The 22,975-nt window shown below is 51.4% G+C and overlaps 1 protein-coding gene across 3 annotated transcripts in view; it reads left to right on the forward strand.

Annotated features, from left to right (window-relative positions):
* The window catches only part of ACTN1 (actinin alpha 1), a 91,707-nt gene that overhangs the window by 32,411 nt on the left and 36,321 nt on the right, over positions 1 to 22,975 (forward strand). For all 3 annotated transcript variants that reach the window (XM_010962305.3, XM_010962306.3, XM_010962307.3), the window contains exons 2-3: positions 15,955 to 16,069; positions 20,086 to 20,205. In XM_010962305.3, coding sequence (XP_010960607.1) covers positions 15,955 to 16,069; positions 20,086 to 20,205 — 235 coding nt within the window. The remainder of the gene's footprint in view (positions 1 to 15,954; positions 16,070 to 20,085; positions 20,206 to 22,975) is intronic.

Here is a 22,975-nt window from a genome sequence, read left to right on the forward strand (position 1 = left end):
AGGGACCAGCCACAGGGAACAGAGGGGAGGGTGTTGGCCAGAGCCCTAACCCCCACCAGGACACTTCCCCAGATGTGCATTATGAAAATCAGGACCCAGGTGATCATGGCGAGAGTGGGCTTTGTCCCAGAGCCACTGGGGGAGTCCCCTGGGCCCGGTGGACAGGGCCTGAACACCTCCCCGGGGCCACTGGTGGAATCTCAGAAGTCCTGTGGGCAGGTAGGTCCACTTCTTCCTTGCTTCCCCCCTCTTTTGGTTAGGTCTGGGAAGCCTTCTAGAAGCACAGGCATGGCTGGCTCCCCTGCTCAGATGGCAGAGTATGCGGGAAATGAGGACATGCTTCCTTATTCCCAAGGTTGGCCTGGTCCATTAAAGGAAAACATTTTAGGTTCTTTGTATGTCACCCCCCTTTCCAGTTTCCCCTTAAGAGGCTCTTACTGATGATTTCAGCCTGATTTTCTCTGCGTGTTGGTGGAGAGGCTTGGGAGGATAGGAAGGAAGCGCTGGAGTTGCTCCGTTAGGGTGTTCTGGGCCCAGGTGGCCCACCCTGACCTCACAGGAGGATGACCTCTGCCTGGGGGGTTCAGGAGCTGCCTCTGCCTGGCCCTGCCCCCCCGGGGTGATCCGAATGGACTGGGGTGAGGTGGGCAGTGAGAGTGGAGGAGCCCTGCTTTGGGCTGATGCACGTGATCTGCTGCTGGGCCCTCAGGAGGGTCAGGAGAGAGGAGGGAGCGAGGAGGATCAGGCTGAGCACGAGCTCTGTGCCCAAATTCTGGCTCCTCTGGCTACTGTTTGATGTGACCTTGTCAGTGTCTGTCTGCTTTCTCCTCTAGAATGGGAATCATGATAGTACCTACCTCATAGGGCGGTTGAGGGGATTCATTGTGTTAATACTGATGGAGCATTTGGGACAGGGGTGGGGAGGGCATCCTGGCCTCTGAAGTCCTTCCACACTGACCTTCAAATTGGACTGCCAGGCTGAGGACTGTGGGCCTTCTTTTGTAACTGTGGTGTCTGGGAGGGCAGGGGTGTGCGGGGTGGAAAGCCTGTCCCTGTGGGTGGAATCCTCACCCGTTCCTTCCTCTGAGCCAGGTTTTGGCTCAGGTCCCAAACCTGGGTGTGACCTCTGATCCCTTCCTCATTCCCTGAGTGTCTCTTGAACTCACCCAGCACCGCCCTGGGCTAAGCTACCTTTGTCTCTTGCCTGGACCTTTGCATGTTCTCCTCACTGCTGTCTGCTGCCATTCTTATCCACCTCTGATCTCTTCACACAAAATTAGGAGTCTCTTTCCAAGATGCAGGTGTAATTATGGGTGAACCAGCACCTGATTCCTGCACCCACCTTACTCCCACCTTCCCCCCTCCATCCAACTGTCAGCTGAAATCAAATAAAACCTCTCCCATTGCTCTAGGAGAAACTGTTGTAACAGCGGAGCCCCGTGCCCCTGCGGTTGCTGACCTCTGGCCTCTGGCATCCCCCTCTTGTCCTGCCCAGGGGCCGTTTTCCAGTGGCTTGAGCAGGCCTTATTCTTTTCGCCCTAGGGCCTCTGATATTTTCTTTCCCCTGCTAGGTCAGCACCACCTCCTGACCACCCTGGACCCCACACACGTGTATTGGGAACCATGAGTCTCAGTTTGCACATGTTGTCCTGATGTAATTATTAATAGCACCTCTCTTTATTTTCAAGTGCCCTAGTTTGGATGATGAATTTTATGGTCCCCCCCTTCACATTTACAATCTCTTTATCTAATTGAAATTGTTCAGCTTTAAAAATTCACTGACTTCCTCAAGGCAGTGGTCACACACACACACACACACACCTTGGACTAGGTTAGGACTTCGTTTTAGCCTCATGCCTTCTGGAACTTTTTCTGTATGCATTTAAGCTCATTTTGCAAATATGTACTCATTTGCAAATATACACTCATTTATATTTGTCTTTGATTAACAGTGGTCTTCCTTTTCAGACCAAAGCCTCCTTGATTTAGGGATTTTATCTTTATTTGCCCAAAATGTGACCCCAGTTCCTGACACAGTTGGTGCTCAGAAAGAATTCAATGAATGAATGAATGAATGAATGAACTTGATTCCAGCTCACTGGCAGGGGGTGCTTGGAGCCTGGGTAGGTCAGGAGCACCTGCAGTGGCCTGCCAGCAGCAGGGAGGCTGCTGACATCGGGCCAATCCAAGCCCAAACAAGCCGGTTGCCCACACCCTGGCACACCCCCATCCCCCTCCAGACTTGGCCGCCCCTATCATAGTTCATGGCCTCTCTCAATGGGCTTTGTGTTTGAAAAGTCAAAAGAGACAAGAGTTCAAACCCTCTTTCCACCTCCCCAAAACTGAGACTTAGGAGAAAAACCTGCCCGGCCCATTCTGCATCTCTAGGGAGCCACAAAGTCCAGGACCTTCTCTTGTGGCTGGATGTGAGCGTGGGGGCGATTCTCACCCAGTGTCTCGGGCTGCCCTCCCTGGTCCAGGTGCAGGAACTGCCTGGGGACAGCTGCACACGTCCCCTTGTGGTCCCCTTGTGTTTCTCGGCAGACCTGGAACTGCTGCAGATGGTGGATGGAGCTGGATGGTTGGGGTGGGTGGTGCTGGTGGATTCCTCATTATCCCCTGGCCTGAGCAAAGGTAGAAGGCTTACCTGGAAGAGCCTCAGCCCCCAGCATAGTGGAAAGGGCTCAGGCTTTGGCATCCTGTAGACCCCAGTTCAAATCTCAGCTCTGCCTCTCACTGGCAGTGTGACTGGGAAGGTTGCCTAACACCTCCTGCTCCTACTTTCCTCCCCAGCATGGGGTTGTTGAGTGGATTTGCTGAGATGGTTCATGCATGCCTCACCGAGAGGCCATAGTAGTCAACATCTTTGAACAACTCCAGGATCTTATTCCCTCTCTCCCTCCCTCCCATCCCCCTACCTCGGGCCTCCCAGAGGGCCACTTTTCCTTCAGTGTCCTCATCTTGAAATTGAGGGCTTAACACTGGAACAAGGTCTTGGTGGGGGTGCTGCAGTAAGTACTCTGTTCTCTGTGGTCCCCTCTCCCACTCACTGCAGTTTCTGAGGTTAAGCCCGGTGCTGGGGGACACAGCGGGTGTGGATCTCTAGGCTTCTAGGTGACTGTGAACACATTCACCCACAGACAGAAGCCCCGCGCCCCGCCCCATCCCAGCAGTTAGTTGGGTTACTTACAGCTGCACTGCTTCCCACCCTTTTGGAAATGTGGAAGTTTCCACAGACACATTTTCTGTTTCTTAGCCTCAACTCCCTTCTGATCCCCCTGCCACCTGTCCCTCGAGCCGGGCTGGCCATGCTGAGGTGCTGGCTGGCTGCCTGGTCAGCAGGCCTGCCGTGCTGGGCTGCTGACGCCCTAGACCACTGATGGGTCTTAGTAGGGGCCGGGAGGGCAGTGGTGGCATTGGGCCGTGTCCGCCTGGGCCTGGGTGGGGTTTTTCATGGCCACAGGTTGCCTGTGACTCCTTAGTAAAGGAGTTTTGGGGTTTCTGTGCTGCTTTATAATGTGCTGATCTGTGTCTATATTTTGGGAGAAGAAACTTGATTTTTCTGGACCTCAAATGAAGAGAATTGACTTAATTAGGCCCCTCAGCTCATGGGCCCCTTGCAGGTCATGCAAAGCCCACAGTGTCCCTATGATGGGCACGCAGATCGTCCCCAACCCCTCCCCTGTCAACGCAAATAACAGAATTATGAACATTCTCCCATGCACCCCAGTGCTCACTGTGCAGAGATTTCTTTGGGAGGGGATTTCATATTCCCAGGTGGGAATTGCTGGGTTGTTGGGTAGGTACGTGTTGAATTTCACCATGTAGTGCTGGATTGCTCTCCAAAATGGGTGCAGAGTCCACCCTTCAGCCAGGCATGAGGACGCCTGGGTCCCTCAACCCCACTGACATTTGATGTAATCCGCTCTCTAATTGTTTACTGGTCTGTTGTGTGTAAGGGGACAAATTATTGCCTTTTATGCAACTGAGGAGGAACTCTTAAAGTGCCAAGTGTCTCTGTTCCCTTCCTCCATTCAGCATTCCTGGAACCAGAAGCTTCCTCTTAGGCATGGGGTAATTGGTGTCATAGTTGAGAATCTTGGAGGTTCTCTACAGAAAGCCCCCACTCCCCAGGGAGGGGCAGTTTATAGGTGGTCTGTTAATGTTCCAACCTCCCTGCCTGCTACGTCCCACCCTGAGCTCACTTTGCTGGTGTGATTCCTTCTGGCTTGTGATGCTTGCACAGTTGCTGGACTCTGAGCTTGTGCCGCCACCGCCTGCTTTCTGCTTAGGGTGTCTCTGGCATTCTGAAGGTTCCCTGGAGCTTTAAACTTTCCCTTGGGATGCCGTATTTCTACCTGCATTTGATGTGAGGTCATGTGGCTGCTGGGTGGTGGTCCCTCAGGACGGGGTAGGTGGCATTGTAGCACTGGCATGGGGTCTAGGCTGAGGTCGTCCTATTGATCGTATGTCCATGATCGGGTCAAGGATCCCAGGGCCAGGGAGAGCTGGGGCACAGTGCTGGCTGGAGCATGCTGGCCCAGGCTTGAGAACACACTGGGTACCAAGGGGACCTCCGTAACCCCTGGATGGTGCCAAGTGACCATTTGGTACAGACAGGTAATTCCATGGCCCTGAGTACTTCCTGTTACTCTCTCCTTTCTGTGAGCATACTTTTTTCTTTCTTATATTTTATTTTATTATTTTATTGAAGTATAGTCAGTTACAATGTGTCCATTTCTGGTGTACAGCACAATGTCCCAGTCATGCATAGATATACATATATTTGTTTTCATATTCTTTTTCATTAAAGGTTATTACAAGATATTGAATATAGTTCCTTGTGTAATACAGAAGAAATTTGTTTTTTAAATCTATTTTTATATGTAGTGTTTAATATCTTTCTTGTATTTTAATAAGGAACTTGACACTATTAACAACTTATCCCGTGTTAGGCGTTTTCCATATATTAGCTCACCGAAGCCACTTAACGACCCAGTGAGAATGATATTATCCCCATTTTACAGATGAGAAAACTGAGGCTCAGAAAAGTCAAGAACTTGCTGAGGTCCCAGCATTAGTAAGTGGCAGGCCCAGACCAAGTCCAGGTCTTCTGTGTCGAAACCCATCCTCAGCCATCAAGCCTGGGGTCCTCACTGTGGTCTCTGGACCAGCAGCATCAGCACCGCCTGGATTCCTATGAGAAGTGCAGTTTCTCTGCCTGCTCAAAACGACTGAATCAAAAATTTGGTGGGATCTGTAAATCTGTTTTAACGAGTCCTCCAGGAGATTCTGATGCTCGTTTAAATTTGAGAACCACCACATTGAGCTATTTTGCCCTTCTTTTTTCTTCCCCCCTTTATTTTTTTCTGCCTTGCTCTTGTGTCATCGGGCCAGTCAGTGGAAGCATGGGCCTTGGGCCTTGGCTTCTCTTCAGGAGTTTCATGCCCCACTACAAAGAGGTGCAGCGCCTGTCCCTGTTGGGTCTGGGGCCTCCAGGAACCCCTCCCAAGTCCCTGAAAGCATTTGACAAAGCTGATGCCCCAGTTTCCTCCAGCTGCAAGCCTGGTGACAGTGGGCACCATGGAAGTCAGAGTTCCCAGTGCTGGGCCGAAGGAGATGCCTTGAGAGGGAAGGGGGTACCGGGGGTAGACTTTGGGACAGGCCAGAACAAAAGCTCCAGCCCAGAAGGTTATTTAGGGGCACAGAGAAGAGACCTGGAAAATGTCCAAGCAGTTTCTCTTTCTTTCTTGCAAATTTGTAATAAGTGGTTTGGCCTCTAGAAAGGCCCATAGAGGACTTGGAGCTCAGTCTGGCCCCTTGTTCCCCTATCATCAAAGCATATTCAACAGAAGTGACCTTGGCGAGAGGAGGGGAGCTAACTGTACTTTATTTTACTTTTTGAGCCCCCACCATAAGTCAGGTATTGTGTTGTTTGATTCCTACCACAACCCCAGGGGGATGGATTCTATTATTCCCATTTCACAGATGAGCCCTTCGAGATTTCAGGCTGTAAAGTGGAGGGTCACACCATAACTACACAGAGGAGTCAAGTTAGGTGCTCGAGGCAGCCAGACCACAGGTCCCTATATTTTATGAGCACCAGGCTGGGTCAAATCCTTGTCATGTGGGGAAGTTCTCTGTGGAACTGAGTGGCCCAGAGCCTTCAGCATGTGCCAGAAAAACCAAATGACCTCACATGTGAATGGCTTTTCCTTCTTTGGGGAAGGAATGTGTGGCCATTCCTGTGAGCTGAGGCCTGCCAGGCCTGTGGGCTGTCAGACCCGCAGGGGCCAGAATTGGACTCTAGACCCAGACATGGAGGAGGTGTCACAGGCAGGCCCTATCTCAGGGTTGGTAGGCAGTAGGGGGCAGGCCTTTCCCACACTGGCCTCCAGAGGTGGCGTGAAGTGTGCCCAGGGGAGCCAACAGGCCATTGATGGTTAAGCAGATGCCCTGGGGCATGACCTGATCTTCAGAGTAACCACTCCCTGGGGAGGCATCGTCAAGGCCAGAGGCACCAAAAGCCCACAGTTAAGGCCTGACTCTGGTGCTGCATATGACCGGAGACCAGGCCCTTCCACCTTGGAATCCTCACCTTAGTACCTGGAGAGGGTGAGGATCTGGGGCCTGACTTGGAGACTGGTTTCTTGACAGTGGGCCAAATTGGTGAAAAAAGACAAAACCCTTGATAAAAAAGTCTTGATAAAGAAAGTCTTAGTGAGGTCCTGGAATATTTTAGCGTTTTGTTTTGTTTTTTAATAATAGCTTTACTGAGATATAATTCATATACCGTATAGTTTACCCATTTAAAGTGTGCACTATAATCTTTTCTAGTATGTTCACAGATGTGTGCAACCCTAACTGAAGTCAATTTTAGATCATTTTCATCACTTCTGAAAGAAACCCCAGACCCTTAGCTCTCACCCACTTCTTTCCCGCCCCCAGCCCTAAGCTACCACTACCCTATTTTTGACTCTGCAGATACATTTGTGGTTTTTTAACGTCCTGTGAGCACTTACTCTGTGTCCAGCACTGGGCTAAGCCTTTTGTGTCAGGTCACGCAATGCTCCCTCAGGAGGGAGGGTCAGTCACATGGGGTAGGCACTCTCTTTTTATCTTTGTGGAAACTGAGGCTCAGTGAGTCTGGGGTCACGAAGATCATAGTGACAGAGCCTGCCGATGGCTGGACCACTGCTGCTGGCTCTTTGGTCCCTGGGAGAGGCCAGGCTGTGGATGGTGATGGCAGACTGGTCGGGGCAGCTAATGCTTCTCGGCCAGGAGGACTGAAAGGACTGTCCTTGTTTCTTCACTGGAATCATGTGCTTCTGACTTTGAAATGGCTCTGAATTCTCTCAGGAACTGCAGGTTCTGCCTGCTTCTGCAGGAAGGCACGGAGCCGCCCAGGCCTGGGCTGCCTTCCAAGGGCCTTGGCGGGAAGGGGTGCCTTGGCCTCAGGGAGGGCCTGGGAGCTCTGTCCGCCCGGGGTGTGGTCATTAGGTCAAATCGCCTCCTTGAATGAGCCATTCAGCCCCTGTTCCTTGGCGTAGTGGCCTTGGAGACCCTCCGGGCATCCGGTGCTGTGTCTCCTGAAGTGGGCTGCAGGTGGACATAAATGGGAAACACAGGCCCCTGCTCCTCCCACTCCTGTTCTCCTCACCCGGGCCAGGAGCTGGTCTCAGGGTTTCCTCATTACCAGGAAAGAAATAACAGACGTCTTTCTTTCCAACGTGTAGAGCTGTGAATGATTAACTTTGACTAGAAAGGGAACGGGAAGTGAGAGCAGCAGGACTGCGGACATTGTGGGGCTCCTGCCCAGTCCTGCCTGGTCCTGATGGGCAGCTTGCTGGGTGTTTTGCTTCTCTTGTCCTCATCTTGACAACAACCCTGCAAAGCCGTGATACTGTGTATCCCCATTTGTCAGATGAAGCAGTTGAGGCCTAGGTAGCTTCATTCAAGTTGCACAGCCAGTGAGTGACAAAGGCTGGCTGGATTAACATTTTTTTGAGCATCCCTTGTGAACAGAGCACCAGATGGCCTTTAAGTACATAAAGATCTAATTTGGTCCTTTTTAATGCTGTGCTGGCATAGGTCTTTGGGGGTGTTTTAATGGTTGTCATTGTTTTTTGTTTATTTTTTTAGTGGAAGTACTGGGGATTGAGCCCGGGACCACGTGCATGCTAAGCATGCCCTCTACCACTGAGCTATACCCTTCTCCTGGCTTAGGTCCTGTTATCCCCATTTTATAGGTGGGCATCCTGAGGCTGAGACTGAGCTCTTGTCCAAAGAAACAGAGCTAAGGAGAGGTGTGGGCTGGGGCCCAGCTCTGTCCAGTTATAATGGCCAGTTCCTTCGGGAGCCCCCCTGCTGCCTGTACTCTTGAGTTTCTGGGCTCCCAGCATTCACATGACCTGAGGGTAGGCGGTTAGAGAGGTGCCCTTTCAGAGCAGAGGAAACTGCCTGGTGGATCAGCACCACGCCCAGGTGGTGGAAAGTAAACAGATCTGGGTGGAGATGTTCTTGAGGACTCTGCTTTTCATCTGTGAGTGAGCCAGCTGACAGCTTGCTTTGAAAGGCGGGCAGCCAGCCCTTGATAAGTTAACCAGATAGTCCTATTTATGTTACTGGAACACTGGGCATCTGAGATCACTGCTGGCAGGCCTCTTCTTAGACAGACTACCCAGTGCCCACTCCCTGGCCAGACCAGACCACGGGTAGGGGTCAGAGGGACTCCATGGTGGCCTGAGGGAGAGGGGGACAGAGAACGCTCCCTGGCTGGTCCACAGTGACCTCCTGCTGGGGGCTGGCAGACGCTGCAGAGACCTTGGCCCTGAACTCTCAAGGGGCCCCTGCCTGATGCTTGCACGTGATGGCTGATGGCAGCAGAGGAGGGCGGGCTCTGACTGGCAGCATGGAGGGCACCACCCAAGGGGTGTTTGAAGTTGAAGCAGGGGGCCAGGTAGAGGGGCTGGCTGGTGAGCTGATTTCTCACTTGATAAGCCTAGACCAGGGTCCTGGTTGGCTCTATTCCAGGGAGAGGAAAACCACATGATGAGAAGCCTGCTTGTATGGGAAGCCCTGTTCCATCTTCAAAAGGCTTAGAAGCTTGTTTGGGTTTTTTTGGGTCTCTGGGCTGGGGTGCTGTCTCTCATCTCCCCTAGTTAACAGTTTGCTGCCTAACTCTTGGGGTGGATGTATGTGCATAATTACTGTCTTATCCTCATGTCCCAGTCCCTAATTATGCCTTTCTTTGTAATATTTTCCATGGATAAGGCACTTTAAAGTTTTTCACAACCCTTTCTCTATACAGTATCTTATTTTATTCTTACTAATTCTTTTAAATAGACCGAATAATTTTTCCCTTTTCATCTTTTTTCCATTCTTTTTTTTTAACTTGGAAACGTTTGTTTTCTCCCCCTGATAATTCCTGAGCACTGGCCCTCCACCCACCCCGAGCAATCCCAGAGAAATGGGAAGTTCTCGCTAGCTCTTCCGAGAGGTCTGACTTTACAGATAAATGGACACACTTCCAGACAGACTTTCTTATATTTGCATAGCTTTAAAAAAAAACACACAGAGAGACAGACAATGACTGCACATGGAATAAAATTCAAAAGAAGCAAAAGTGTGTTCTGTGAGAAGCAGGTGTCCCACCCTCCTCTGTCAAGAGCCCCCGGGCTCCCCGCCCTGGGTGCAGCCACCGTGCCAGGTCCTCGTGTGCCCTTCCAGGGATATTCTGTCAGAAAGCTTTTGTGGACTAAACTCATAACAGGTGTCTTATTGTGAGGGGTGGGCAGTCCTGAGACCAAAACCTTGATCACGCTTTGAGCCATTGAGATGAAACTGCCCCTGTGGAATCTGCTGGCCTCTCCTGACAAGGAGCGGAGCCTACACATTGCAGTCAGCCCCACAGGGGAGCAGAAGTTTGTCCCCGGATGCTCTGCTTGGTTGTGTCTTTTACTTTCGCGTGTTATGATGGCACAGGTTGTTGGGCTCCAGCCTGCAGGGTCTGAGGGCCTCGTTTGGGGTCACATAGCTGCAGGGGGTTGAGGTGACTTCTGTGAGGTGTCACACACGCCTGCCTCAGCCAGGGCAGGGCCCAGGTTTCCTGACCCCTGTCCTCCGAACAATCACTCCCCTAGAGTAAACTGGGGCTGGTGTCCAGTGTCAGGATCCCAGGGGAGCAGGAGGATGTGCCTGGGAGAGTTGCGGCCAACATGTGAGCATGAGGCCTGGTGGCCAGTGAGGTGACACTGCTGTCCCCTCACCCGCTGAGCCAGCCTTATTTGGTTGCAGGTAGGTTATCTTGTTTGCTCTGCTGTAAGACCAACGGAGAGGTCAGCCAGGAGTGGACGGCCTGGATTGTGTGCGGAGGCGAGTAAACATCACAGAGGAGAGTGCCAGCAGAGAGGAAGGCAGGGAGGATTGGGACCCGCCAACCACTTTGGCAGATGCCTGGGCAAAGAAAGAGAAAAGTCATCAGTGATTCAGTTACAGGCGCGTGCTGGCGTCTGGGAGGATTTTGCTTCCGTTTTTTTTTTTTTTTTTTTTTTGAGTTCATGTGATCGCTCACATAGTTTTGAATCTCTGGTACAAACTATTTTGTGTACTGCTTTTTTGTTAATTACATATAAGCCTTTTCCCATAATCATGTATAGTTTCAGAACCTATCATTTTGGCTGTCTAATGTTCCATTAAGTGGATGAACCATAATTTACTTAACTAATACTTTATTAATAGAATTCTAATTTTTTCCTTTCAAATAATGCTGGCAAGAACGTTTTTGTGCCCGTGGCCCTTCTCTGTCTTTAGCGTTATTTACGCAGGATGGCGTCCCAGCACTGGGCTAGGGGTTTATGCCCATTTTAGCTCCCCTTGGCGGATCGCCTTCTGCTGGAGTTGTACCGCATCAGCCTGCCCTCTGTGACGTGTTGTGGCTTTGCTCTCATGCCCACCCTTTAGTGGGAATTAGCAGAAACTTCTTTTTGCAAATGTTATAAATGAAAATCGGTACCTTTGTTTGAATTCACAAAGCATGGTGGTGTGCGTGCGTGGAACATCTGATTATTGTCGCTGGTGACAGGTGTGGGTCCTTGATCAAGCCCAAAGGAGCAGAGACCCTGTGGCCCCTGACAGTAAGTCCACACAAGTTTTTGCTTCCACATTCCCAGACGGCTGATGCTGGCGGTGGGCTGCTGGGAATGTTAACTGCGCTGGTCACAGCTGTTAACACTCCATATGCTCCTGTGCGGTAACTCTTTTGTTAGGGGACTTAGAAAGATTTCACACTTTCCCACTGTGGAAATCTGTGGGATTTAGCCGGGGCAGATTGAGCCCGCCAACATCTTTTTGGGGGTTTGTGGGATATCGTATTTTTTAATTGTACCAACATTTAGAAATGAGAGGACTCACAAAAGTCCAGATTTCTGACCCTTCTTCGTTGGAGGTCTGGCACCAAGGACCCATATTCCCATGTGGAGTCGAGAGATGCCTCCTGTGCCCTCACCACCCCTGCCCCAATATGAGGTTGGTTCTAATTGCCATTTATCAGCTTGTACGCTGGTGACCAGTTCTCTGTGCCCATGTTCCTTTCCTGAGTGGAAAACCAAAGCATAGCCCGGGAGGGCCACTGTTTCAAGAAAAATGCATGAGCGTACATGCAGCCCAGCTCCAGTGTCCTGTACTACCCCACCCACTGTTGGAGCCTGGCCAGGCCCATGTGCAACCTTGAATTACAGTGCTGAATAGTTACACTCTTTGTCTCTTAAAATCACCTTTGTGCCAGATTAAACATAGTAGATGCTTCAAAGTCAGTGAGAAGTGGAGCAGGAGTCCAGGTCTCTGCCTGCCTCTCTGTCTCTGTGCAGGGCCCTCCAGGGTTGGGCTGCAGGGCTGGAGGTGGGTGCAGAGTGGAGAGGGGCTGCCAAGAAGCGCTCTGGGCCTCACTGTAGCGCTGTGAGCACTTCCGGCATGATGCACAGGCACTTTGCTGAGACCTGTCTGCGTCCCTGAGCTCATCCTGCAACCAAGTGGATCTACCGAAGACCCGTCAGCTCCTCAGCTCCTAACCCCTTAGGCAGGCTATGAAACAAAGCAAAGGCCCCCTGATGGAGCTCTTGGAGCAAGGGGAGGGTTGGATAGGGCAGGGCCTAGTTGAAAGTAAGGCAGTAAAATGGTCCCCTGCCCTTTACTTGAATGAGGCTGGCCGGGGTAGCACAGCCCACTGTGCTGGGGCATCTGGGCTGGAGGCTGTGGGGCCAGGCTCTCTAGCCACGGGCATCCCTTGTGGCTGTTGGCTTTTCGTCCTTGCTGGACCCCTGGGGCACTGCTAAGGGAAAGGTGCCCCAGAGCTCGGCCTTCAAGACCAGGGCCTACCCACGTGGGAGGAGAGAGGCTGGGTGTGTGGTGTGCATGGAGGGGCTGGCTGCTGACCCTGCTCTCTCCCCTCCTCGGGCCCTGTCAGCCTCCTCTGCTGGGGACCCACAAGGCCACTGTCAAAGTAACAAGCTTTCTTGCTCACACACCTCAGTTTTAGCCTTCTCCCCAAAATACATCAGCACTAGTCCACAACAAGAGTTCTCAGACACAAGGTGCCGTCGAGGGGACGCAGGGGTGGAGCCCAGGATGGAGCTTGGTGGCTGGAGGCAGGCAGGAGGATGTGGGTGGAAGCCCAGCTGGCCGAGTCCTTCAAGGCCCTCCCTGGGGAGGTTCAAGGGGAGCTAGTTTGTCTCCTCCCTCCTACCACTTACTGGGCACCCTCTAAGCGGCAGGCACTTTATATATATTTTCTTGTTAATCCACTTGACTTTTACAAAGTGCTGTCACTGTCCCTGTTTGACGCTCAGGGACCTGAGGTTTAGGCAGGCAAGTCGGAAGGTCACACAGCTGGTAAGGAGAGGCTCTGAGCACAGGGCCAGATCTGGTTTCCTCGAAGAGAAGGGCATGCGCTTCATCACTGAGTTACTGCCGCTCTCTCCTCCCTGGCTGAGCTTCGGGCTGGGTGCTGCTTGCTGGGGGGACGTTCCTAGTTGGGAGGTGCTCAGAGGCCCCTTCAGGGCAGTTACCTGTGGGGCCTGGGTCGGGGTTTGGGGGTTTTAGCCAAGCACAGTCCCTGAGGCCTCAGAAGCGGGGCTTTGTGTGGGGAGTCAGGACAAACACAGGGGTGTCTTGGCCTCCAGGGCTCTGGGTCTGGTTCTTCAGGAAGTGGGCTGCTTTTTACGGCACTTTTCCTCTTGCAAAAGTGGTATCTTTTACCAACACAGCCTCTTCCTCCTTCTTCTCATCCCTGCCCCCCCATTAAGCCTGGGTGGTAAACAGTGAGATCGCACAGCACCTCACCTGTGGGATTCTGGTGATTCCCACCAGGATGCTGGCCACATTAGACCTAAAGCTATCCCTTTGAGCTGCTGGGGTGGCCCACTTCCCTCACTCAGCAGAAACCCCCCGGCAGAGGCTGAGTGTGGGCCTGGGATGGAGATGAGAGCAAAGTGCTGGAGAAAAACAAGATGAGGCGTGTATAGCCCAGTGGTAGACTGGGTGCTTAGCATGCGCGAGGTCCTGGGTTCAATCCCCAGTGCCTCCATTTAAAAAAAGAAAGAAAGAAAAAGAAAAAGAAAAACAACATGGTGGTAGATGACCCCCCTCCCCCCATGGACGTACAGTGGGTTGACACCCAGGCAGAGGTGCATCTATGGACAGATGACAACTGAGAGCGAATAAGGAACCACTAACTAAATTATGTGTATTTGAAAGATTTTTGAAATCTTTAACATGTTTTACACAACAAAAAAATTATGCTAAAATGAAAATAAAAATTAAGTAGCCTCTCATCCCCTGTAGGTTTGCAATACCAACCCTGCTGCCCTACGACATCCCCTTTCCTCTGAGCCGTCTTCTGCTTCCAGAGGGTCCCCGAGAGCGCTTGACCCATAACGCCCCCGCCCTGAAATCGTTCAGAAGCAGCTGGGTCTTCAGGGACCCTCTCTCTCTGCATCGAGCCCTCACTTGCACCTCCCCCCAGCAGCCTGATTTTTACACCCGCTGGGATGTGCACTGCCCAGGGTGGAGAATTTTGCCATTTTGTTCACTGCTGTGTCTCTGACTCTGTGCCCTGGGACTCTAGGGTGAACACTGAGTCTAGATGTGAAGCTGACCAGTGGCCACCGTGTAGTGGGATGGGGCAGTGACGGAGTGGGTGTGGGGTGCTGTGAGCTCCACGCCCCCAACCCTGATGGGGTGGGTGGCTGTCAGGAAGGCTTTCTGGAGGAGGTGGTATCGTAGCCTGATCTTAGAAGATGAGTGTGAATTAGCCAAGCATGACACAGAGGACATCACAGGCTGGGGAATCAGTATACACCCCTGCCTACCTCCAGTCTATGTGCCAGTCTTACAAAGCTTTGGGACAGCACACACAACCCTCTTGTCTGTCGTGGGAGTGGGCTGGCCTACCGAGTGGAGATGTGTTTGCAGGGAGAGAGAAGTATCCGGCGTGGGTAAGTTCCTATGAGACATGATTTAAGGATGAGGCCCAACGTGGGTGTCATAATGTTGCCCCCTCCTGCCCACCTGTGCAGACTGATAATGCCCCTTCTTACTGCTCACAGGCTCTTCAACTCTTGCTTATAAATGTACGCAGCCATTTCTTCTCCCCTGTGATCACTGGTGTGGCATTCCTCCCCTCTCCCACCCATTCACTGCCACTTCTCTTCAGAGTTCACCAGGGCAAGAAGAAGTGGTGGTGTGGGATTATGAGTCTGGTGACCTTTCTGAAGAGGAGGGGTATTTCTAGTGTGGTTTCTGCTGTTATGATGAATGACACACTGTCACCATTGCAGCTTTGCGGGACAGGTGGGAAGAGAGCTGGCTGGCCCAGCTGTGGGGGACTGAACTTTGGCTCTTGAGCTCCCATGCAGTCGAGAGTACCACTTGGTGCAGAGAAACCTCTAGTTGCTAAGGAATGGCTTGGATCTGGAGTTAGAGTTCTCTCTGTGACAGCTGGGAAGAGATACTTGCCCAAGTTTTGTTTGGATGGGCATGAGAAATTTTTATTTCTCTTTTGTTGAGTGACCCTGTTCCTTGTGTGAATCCCTGGTGGGTGAGGGTCGGGGGCTGTTGGCACAGGATGGCTTGGTTGGTGGCCTGCCTGATCATTATCTACTTAATACAGAAGCTTCAGTGTTGCTGCTTTTTCCCCCCAGATCAGAAATTGACCATGCCGATGGTCTTCATTTAGTCTCCTTACATTTCCTTTCTGAAATTCTTGCTCATACTTTTGCAGCTTAAGTAATGTGCCTCCACCCCCTACCCCCAACACCCACACATAACATGTTATCCTGACACTGCGCCTCTGAACTCTGTCCCCGACAAAACATTAATCTTCTTCCTTAGCTATCTGTCGAGTGGAGAAGGATTTAATAAACTAGTTTACACCAAGGTGTTAATGAGGCTTAACATGTTACCTCTGGGACATCTGCCTTGTAACTGTGAAGATCAAAACTAAGCCTTATAGTCTAAGAGGTAAATGGCTAAGAACGGAATTGTGGCACTTCTAAATGTGGGTGGTGGTGATGTTTTTGGAAGAAGGTTGGGAAGGGAGTCGTTAAAGGAGGATGCTACTCCGTCTATCCCACTGGTGCCCATTCATGCTGCTGGCCCTGCAGGGAGACCCCTCAGCTGTTGCCCTGTGATGATGAGGAGGAGGAGACGGTGGAGAATAGCCATGCTGAGAGGTTTTATGGGCTCTGCTGAGTGGCTTTCTTGCCTTCTTTGGTCCCATTAGATATCTTGACCAACAAGGACGACAACGCCAGCCAGCCCCATAACTTATATGGAACAGCTGGAAAGATGGCATGAGGCAGACAAGTCCTGGGGGCCCACTGGGGCCCCTGTGAGGGTCTCAGAGACCACATGTCTTGTGGGGGAGCCTGACCATTGGCTCTTCTTTCCTTCATGCAGACGTTTACAGCATGGTGCAACTCCCACCTCCGGAAGGCAGGGACGCAGATCGAGAACATCGAGGAGGACTTCCGGGATGGCCTGAAGCTGATGCTGCTGCTGGAGGTCATCTCAGGTGAGGTGGACTGCTGGCCTGGGGAGTGCCGGGGCAAAGGTGATGCCAGATGGGCAGGGCTACCCTGGGCCAGGATCAGGTGTTGCCCAGTGGCTTCTGCCACTTTGGGAATGCTGCTCTGATAACCTCTGCTTCTGCTCTGCCTCTGTTCAGGGCTAGCTTTAGGTCTCTCAAAAAAAGTTGAGGGTGACTTGTGAATTCAGACAAGGAAACTGAGTTTGGTCCTGGCTCTGCTGTTGACCATCTGCATGTCCTCAGACAAGTCACTACCGTCTGGCCTCAGCATCCTCATTTGCATAAAGAGGGGTTTGAAGGATGGTCTCTGAAGGCTCTCCTCCAAATGCTGGGATTCTGTGGTCAAGAATGCAACCAGGGCTGACCATCTCCAAAGGCTGTGTCCACTGCTGTCTCTCTACCTATATCCAGGTGATCCCAGTCCCTTATCTCGCCCCCAGCTTGGATTTGGATGTCCAGATATCTGGAGGGACAGCTCCCCCTGGATGTGTGTCTCCACCTTCTTATGAATACCTTTCCTCCACCACCTCCAAGGGTGGGGGGCCCCAAGATTCTAGCCTTGGCTGATGCACTGGGCAGTCTTAGCTGCTCTCTTCACTTTACCTTTCATCTTGATCACAGTCCAGCCTCAGCCTCGAGCCCCCTCTTAAATACTGAATTGCACGGGGCATCTCCACCCGGCTGTGCCCCAGTGTCCCAAACTGTGTACCGTGCCTGGTCCTTGCAAATCTCTTTTTCCTCCTGCAGTCTTCTTGTTCTAAACCTAATCTAGGAATCGTAGACAGCTCTTTCTGTGCTCTTTGGCATTCACATTTCATTTATTCTACTTCCTTCTTCTATTAAACTTCTTTCATTTCTGTTACCATGGTGTCAGTGTGGGCCTGTGTCTGCCCTCACCTACATGATGCCCAGAGGCCTTCGAACCCTCCCAGCGCCTCCCTCCCCACCGCCCTAGTTACCCACACTGCAGCCAAGGGTTCTTCCAATGGCCCAAATATGGTCGGGCTGTTCCCTGCTTAAAACCCTTCAGTGCCTCTCTGGGGCTTTTCGCCTGCAGCCCATATTCCTCAGCATACCTAGCAGGAGCCTTCATGAGTGGGCACCTGCTTTGTTTTCAACTAACTATTTCCAAAATGTGTCGGACTTCAGACCCTCTGCCCTATGGGGACACCGTGGACACCGGCCATCCTCCCCTGCTGGCATGCCCTCTGCTCTCCTTGCTATTGTACAAGCCGCCCCTTCCCCTAGCACTTTACAATATTTCCACTGCAGGTGACATCTGTAGGGGGTAGGTGTAGGGGTTGTGTGTATGTGGTAACATACACATAACATACAGTTTATCATTTTGACCGTTTTTAAATGTATGCAGAGGCGTAAAGTACATTCACATTGTTGTGCAGCCATCACCACCCTCTGTCTCCAGACTTCATCATTCCACACTGAAACATACCATTAAAACACCAACTCCCCGATTCATCTTTCCCTAGCCCCCTCCCACCACCATTCGACTTTCTGTCTCTGAATCTGACTCTTCTAGGTTCTTCATATGAGTGGAATCATACAGTGTTTGTCCTTTTGTGACTGGCTTATTTCACTTAGCATAATGCCCTCATGGTTCATCCATGAAGTAGCATGTATCAGAATTCCCTTCCTTTTGAAGGCTGAATAATATTCCATTGGATGTATTCACCACTTTTTGTTTAGTCATCATCCGTCGATCAACACTTGGGTTGTTTCCACTTTTTGGCTGTTGTGACTAATGCAGCTAAGAACTTGGATGGACAGATACCTGTTCAAGTCTGTGCCTTCAGTTCTCTTGGGTATACACCCGGAAATGGAATTCCTGGGCCCTAGGGTAATTCTGTGTTTAACTGTTTCAGGAATTGCTGTATCGTTTTTCTTTTAAAGTGCCCTTCCCGGCCTCCTCCTCCAACATGTCTTAGTTTAAACAAGCAATGAGACAAATCTGGCATTGTTCTTTTTCATTCTTCAAAACTCAGCTTTCATGGGTTTCCTCCAGGAAGGCTTCCCTGACTGCCACGGCCCCCACTCCTACTTTGAGTGGCTGCCCTCCTCTGGGCTCCTTTAACACCCCCCTGATTCCTCTGTTGTGTTATTGTCCACATGGTGGGGTCATTTTTGGCTCACATGTTTTCTCCCCACTGTACACTGAGCCCCTTGGGGCTGGAACGGTCTCATCTGTGTCCCAGATACTTAGACCTGTACTTGGTACATAGGTCATGCTCAGCAAATGTTAGAGTGACCAAATGCCCCGCTGGGCTTTTCTGCATAACCACCAGGTGCTCCCACATTATGGACCAGCCTGTGCACATCTGTGAGGCCGGCTTGTCTCTTTCCTGGAGCAGAGGGAAATGGAATCACAGAGACATTGCCTTTTCCTACTTGAACATCTCTGGAGATGGATAGGATGACGGGAGAAGGAAAGGGGATGCTTCCTGTAGAGATCCTCCAAATGTGGTCCCTGGACCACTCACACCAGAATCAGCAGGACTGCTTGGCCGCGTGCGGATTCCCGGACTACACTCCAGACCTCCTAAATCAGACACTCAGGAGGCAGGGGATGGGGGGACCTGCAGTTAGCAGGTTCTCCAGGTGGTTTGTGTTGGGTGAAGTTTGAGAACCACCAGCCTTGCTGCCTCCACTGCCCTGAAGTCCTGTGCTAGCTAGGGTATGCAGTTGGTGGGCAGGCCCTAAGGGCTGGGACTCTAGCGGGAATAGCCTTCCACAGGGGGACATGTTGCTGCCTCCATCCTTGCTAACAGAAGGGACCCCTGTGGCATCTCATCTGCTCAGGGGGGCAGTAGGGTCCCTTGCCAGAGAGGGTGGGCAGTGGCCACAGCCTTGGTAAAGCTGCAGGTGCAAAGTCTTGATTGAATAATAATAAAACCCATGTCCTTCCTGGGAGCTTCCAGGCCAGATCACATGTGTGGCAGGAAGTCTGTCCTCTAGAAGCTGGGGGGCTCCTGCAGAAGTGCTGCTCTGCTGGTGGTGGGGTGTGGCCCAGCATCAGGGTCTCTCAGCCAGACTGTTGATGTGCTTGGAGAGGAGTGGAGAGGATGCAGCTGATCTGGTCTGGAGACCGTGGCAGTGGCAGATGCAAAGGCCCTGAGCTTCAGGCTCTAGGATGGTGGTTCTCAGCCTTCTGGGGTCCCTGACCTCTGAGAGACCCTGGAAGCTGTATGTCCCGTCCCCAGGTATGGGCACACATGTTGCACATAAACATTTCTCAGATAGTATCAGGAGATCCCTGGACACCTATATTCTGTGCTCTAACAGGGTGTTTGGAGAACCAGCTCCTTAAGCCCTGTTTCCCAGCAACTTCTGACCCTAAAGCCTGAACAGCGGAAGCTCCCAGTGGAAGCTGGAGGTGGGGGTGGGGAGTGGTAGCTGAGTGTGAGTGGAGGGTTGACTTGGGGCTGAGCTGAGGGTGCACCTGGGAAGTAGTAGCCGGTTCTCAAATGAGAGAGGGACACTGTGGGCAATTCCATTTTAACACACAAGGAATGTTTTCAAAATACTCTGGAGTGACCCACACTCCCTCCCAGGCCAAAATGGTCTAGAATAGGAGTTCAGGGCCTTCGTGTGTGCTGTTCCTTCTGCCTTGATCACCATTCCCTGCAGTATAGGCCTGGCTGCCTCTCACTCAGAGTCCTTCCCTGACGACCACTTCACAGCTCCTTCATCCTCCTCCCTACGCTCCTCTGTAGCATGTTTTTAAAGCATTTATTTAAAGCATTTATCCTTCTTGGTATTTGTTCATTTGTGTATATTGCTCTGTGTGTTTCTCTTTCTCTCCTCCTACACATAAGGACATGAAGGCAGCAAACTTTGTTCATCCCCATATTCCTAGCTCCCAGCCAAGCTCCTGACATATATTAGGGGCTTAATACAGACTAGCTGAGTGGCCGCAGGCAGTTTGGATCTGAGAAATGGGAGAACAGCATCTCACTTGTGCCTTCTCCCTCTTGGTCTGTGTTCAGGGGAACGCTTGGCCAAGCCAGAGAGAGGCAAGATGAGGGTGCACAAGATCTCCAACGTCAACAAGGCCCTGGACTTCATAGCCAGCAAGGGGGTCAAACTGGTGTCCATAGGAGCTGAAGGTGAGTAAGACCTTGCCCTGGAGCCGGATTTTCTGCCCTGTGGAAACAGCACTTGCCGTCCAGTCTCAGCATCCTCCCAGCCCTGCCCCGGGGAACCCAGAGCCCACTCCCTGGCCTGCACCTTGGCAACCCCTCCGCTGAACCCTGGGACTCTGGAATCCTGAGCGTGTGGAATGCCATCTACCAGCTGCACTGCGCTGCGCTATCCCGAGTGGAGAGCTCGGTGATCTGGGGGCGCGTGCAGACGCTGGCCGGATGGAGGGAGGGAGGGAGCCCCTGCAAGGTGGATATCCACAAGCCTTTAGGAACGTTCTTAATAGCATGTCCCTGCACAGCAGCTTCTGGACTCTTTTCCCTTCACTTAAAGAAAAAAAATTAAAAAAAAAATCTCGGTTTAAACCATTATTAGCATGTTCTTGATGATTGAGGAAGTCATACAGTTTCTTGTGTGATTGTGGTGGCTCTGAAGGATTTGGGGAGGGTCGAGGTGATTAGCCTAGAATACTGTAACCAGGCCCCGTCAGTACTGTGTCTCATGAATTCATAAGTGTTCATTGGGCACCTGCTGTGTGGTACCAGAGATCAAAAGGTGAGTAAGACACAGTCTCCATCCATCCATCCATTCGAGATGTGACCTTGGCTCTGATTATTGATCACTTGCTTGTGGCAGGTACAGGCTGAAGCCCTTTGCACCAGTGATCTCATTTAATCCTCACCACAGCCGTCTGAGGTGGCTTTAAATATTATCCCCATTTTACAATAAAAAAGCAGATGTCTAGTGAGATCAACTTGTCCAAAGGCCCACCGTCAGCGAGTGGCAAAGTCAGAACCCAAATCTAGGTCTGTGTGACTCCGGAGAAATGCCCCAGAGGGTGGCCTTTCCTGGTGGTGGGGGGTGAATCTTGCTCCAATAAATCCATAGGAGCAGACATCTTCTCTGATTGATGACTCTAAAGTCCGTCCTCCTCTTTTTTTCCAGAAACTGAAAGGTTTGATGTTGTTCCATCCAGCTGAGGAACTTTAGCACAGGGGTGGGCGAACTACAGGCCTTGGAGTCAAACCTGGCTGACCCGGGTTTTTGTAAATATTGGAACTTGGCTACACCCATTTGTTTACATATTTTTAGCTGCTTTCCTGCTACAGGCAGAATTGAATAGTTGCAACAGTGACCATCTGGCCTGCAAAGCCGGAAAGATTTCCCATCAGGCCCTCTACAGGAAAAGCTTGCTGACCTGGCCTTATCGTGGACTCAGGCTGCTGCTGGTGGCCACCACAAGGGGCGGGGGGAGGGTGCCTTATGTGTGCCACCCCCTCGGCTGTGCAGCAGAGGCCATGTCTTCTGCATTCTCATGGCCCAGGCTCCCAGCAGCACCATGCATACAGTAGGTGCTCAGTAATGTTCAAAGGGCTTGCACATAGTGGGGTACTTTGCTCTGTGAGTGGGAAAATAGTCTCTGCCTGTTAATAAGAAGAAAAGAATAGATTGTTCTCTTAGGGAGGGATTGAGACTTGACAGGAAAAGTTTCAACCAAGCAGGGATGGGGAGCCTAAGAAGTAGTCAACTAAGGTTGTCTGAAGCAAGCCCAGATACCCACTGGGGCAAGGAAGTAAAGGATGTGTGAGATGGGCCAGGAGTGAGCGATAGGGATGAGTGGGGACTGGGGAGAAGTGGGGAGATATTGTCCTAACCAATTGTTGGTTCTAACTGATTGTTGAGATCTAACCAATTGTTGCTGTGTATACGTACATATCCAGCATTGCTGGATTTTCCAGTTTTTCAAAAGAAGCTAGAAGTCCAGATTTTTAGAAAGGAAAATTTAACAACTACCTAAAAAAAAATTTTTTTTAAGGCTCTGAATACCAAAGAGAGAGGAAGAAACAAGAAGATGGATGAGAATAGTGCTTGCTGAGTTCCAGATCTGTGCCTGGCCAGACAGGATACTTTAACAGGCATGTAGTGTCACCAGCCACCTTTTAGAATGAAAGAAACTGAGGCTCAGAGAAGTTGCTAGAAAGGAAGTGTATAGTATGGTGAGCACAGGCTCTGGGCCAGACTGCTTCCATATGTCAGAGTCCAGATTAAACCCCAGGGGTCTGGGCTCTGGAGCTGAGGTCTGAACCTCTTCCCATCACCCCAGGGCATCGTTCCCTCCTCTGCAGGGGCGACCCCCGGGGGTCTGGTTTCTGTCTCGTGGAGATTCTTCAGCGTCGTTCATTCTGCCATCTGAATACTGTGCAGGTGGCTGCCTCCCTGGACCGGGGCCAAGAGAGAGGCGGGTTCTGAGTGAAAGCAGGATGTGAACAGCCTCATGGGTAGCTGTAGCTCCTTCCCACACCCACAGCAGATGTGGTTAATCTGTCATCATGGTTTTTCCCACAGGCCCATTTGTGGCCTTGGAACCTTCCTTTTGGACCCCAGCATTGCAGGCAGCCCCCTGACATAAAGCTGCCTGTGAGATGAGCGTCCTTACTCCAAACACAGCGATGCCTGGGAAAGGGCCTGCCATTCTGGGGACCAGGGCAGGAGGGCTCTCTGGGGAGTTAACATGCTGAGGGTGGAGCAGGAGTCAGGTGGGCAGTGGGGTTGGGGTGGTGTGTGGGTTCTTAACTGAACACATCTGTTGTCTTTGCCTACACTTGGCTCCTGTGTTTTCTGGATTGAAACTGCTTCTCTGGTAGGAGTGAGAATTCAATAAGCAAAACCCTCAGGGGTTGGAAGTTTCTGGGGAAGAAGGAGAGGAGTAAGTAGGGCAAGACCCAAAGAAGAAGC

Source organism: Camelus bactrianus, chromosome 6, assembly GCF_048773025.1.
Source record: "Camelus bactrianus isolate YW-2024 breed Bactrian camel chromosome 6, ASM4877302v1, whole genome shotgun sequence".
Taxonomy (NCBI): domain Eukaryota; kingdom Metazoa; phylum Chordata; class Mammalia; order Artiodactyla; family Camelidae; genus Camelus; species Camelus bactrianus.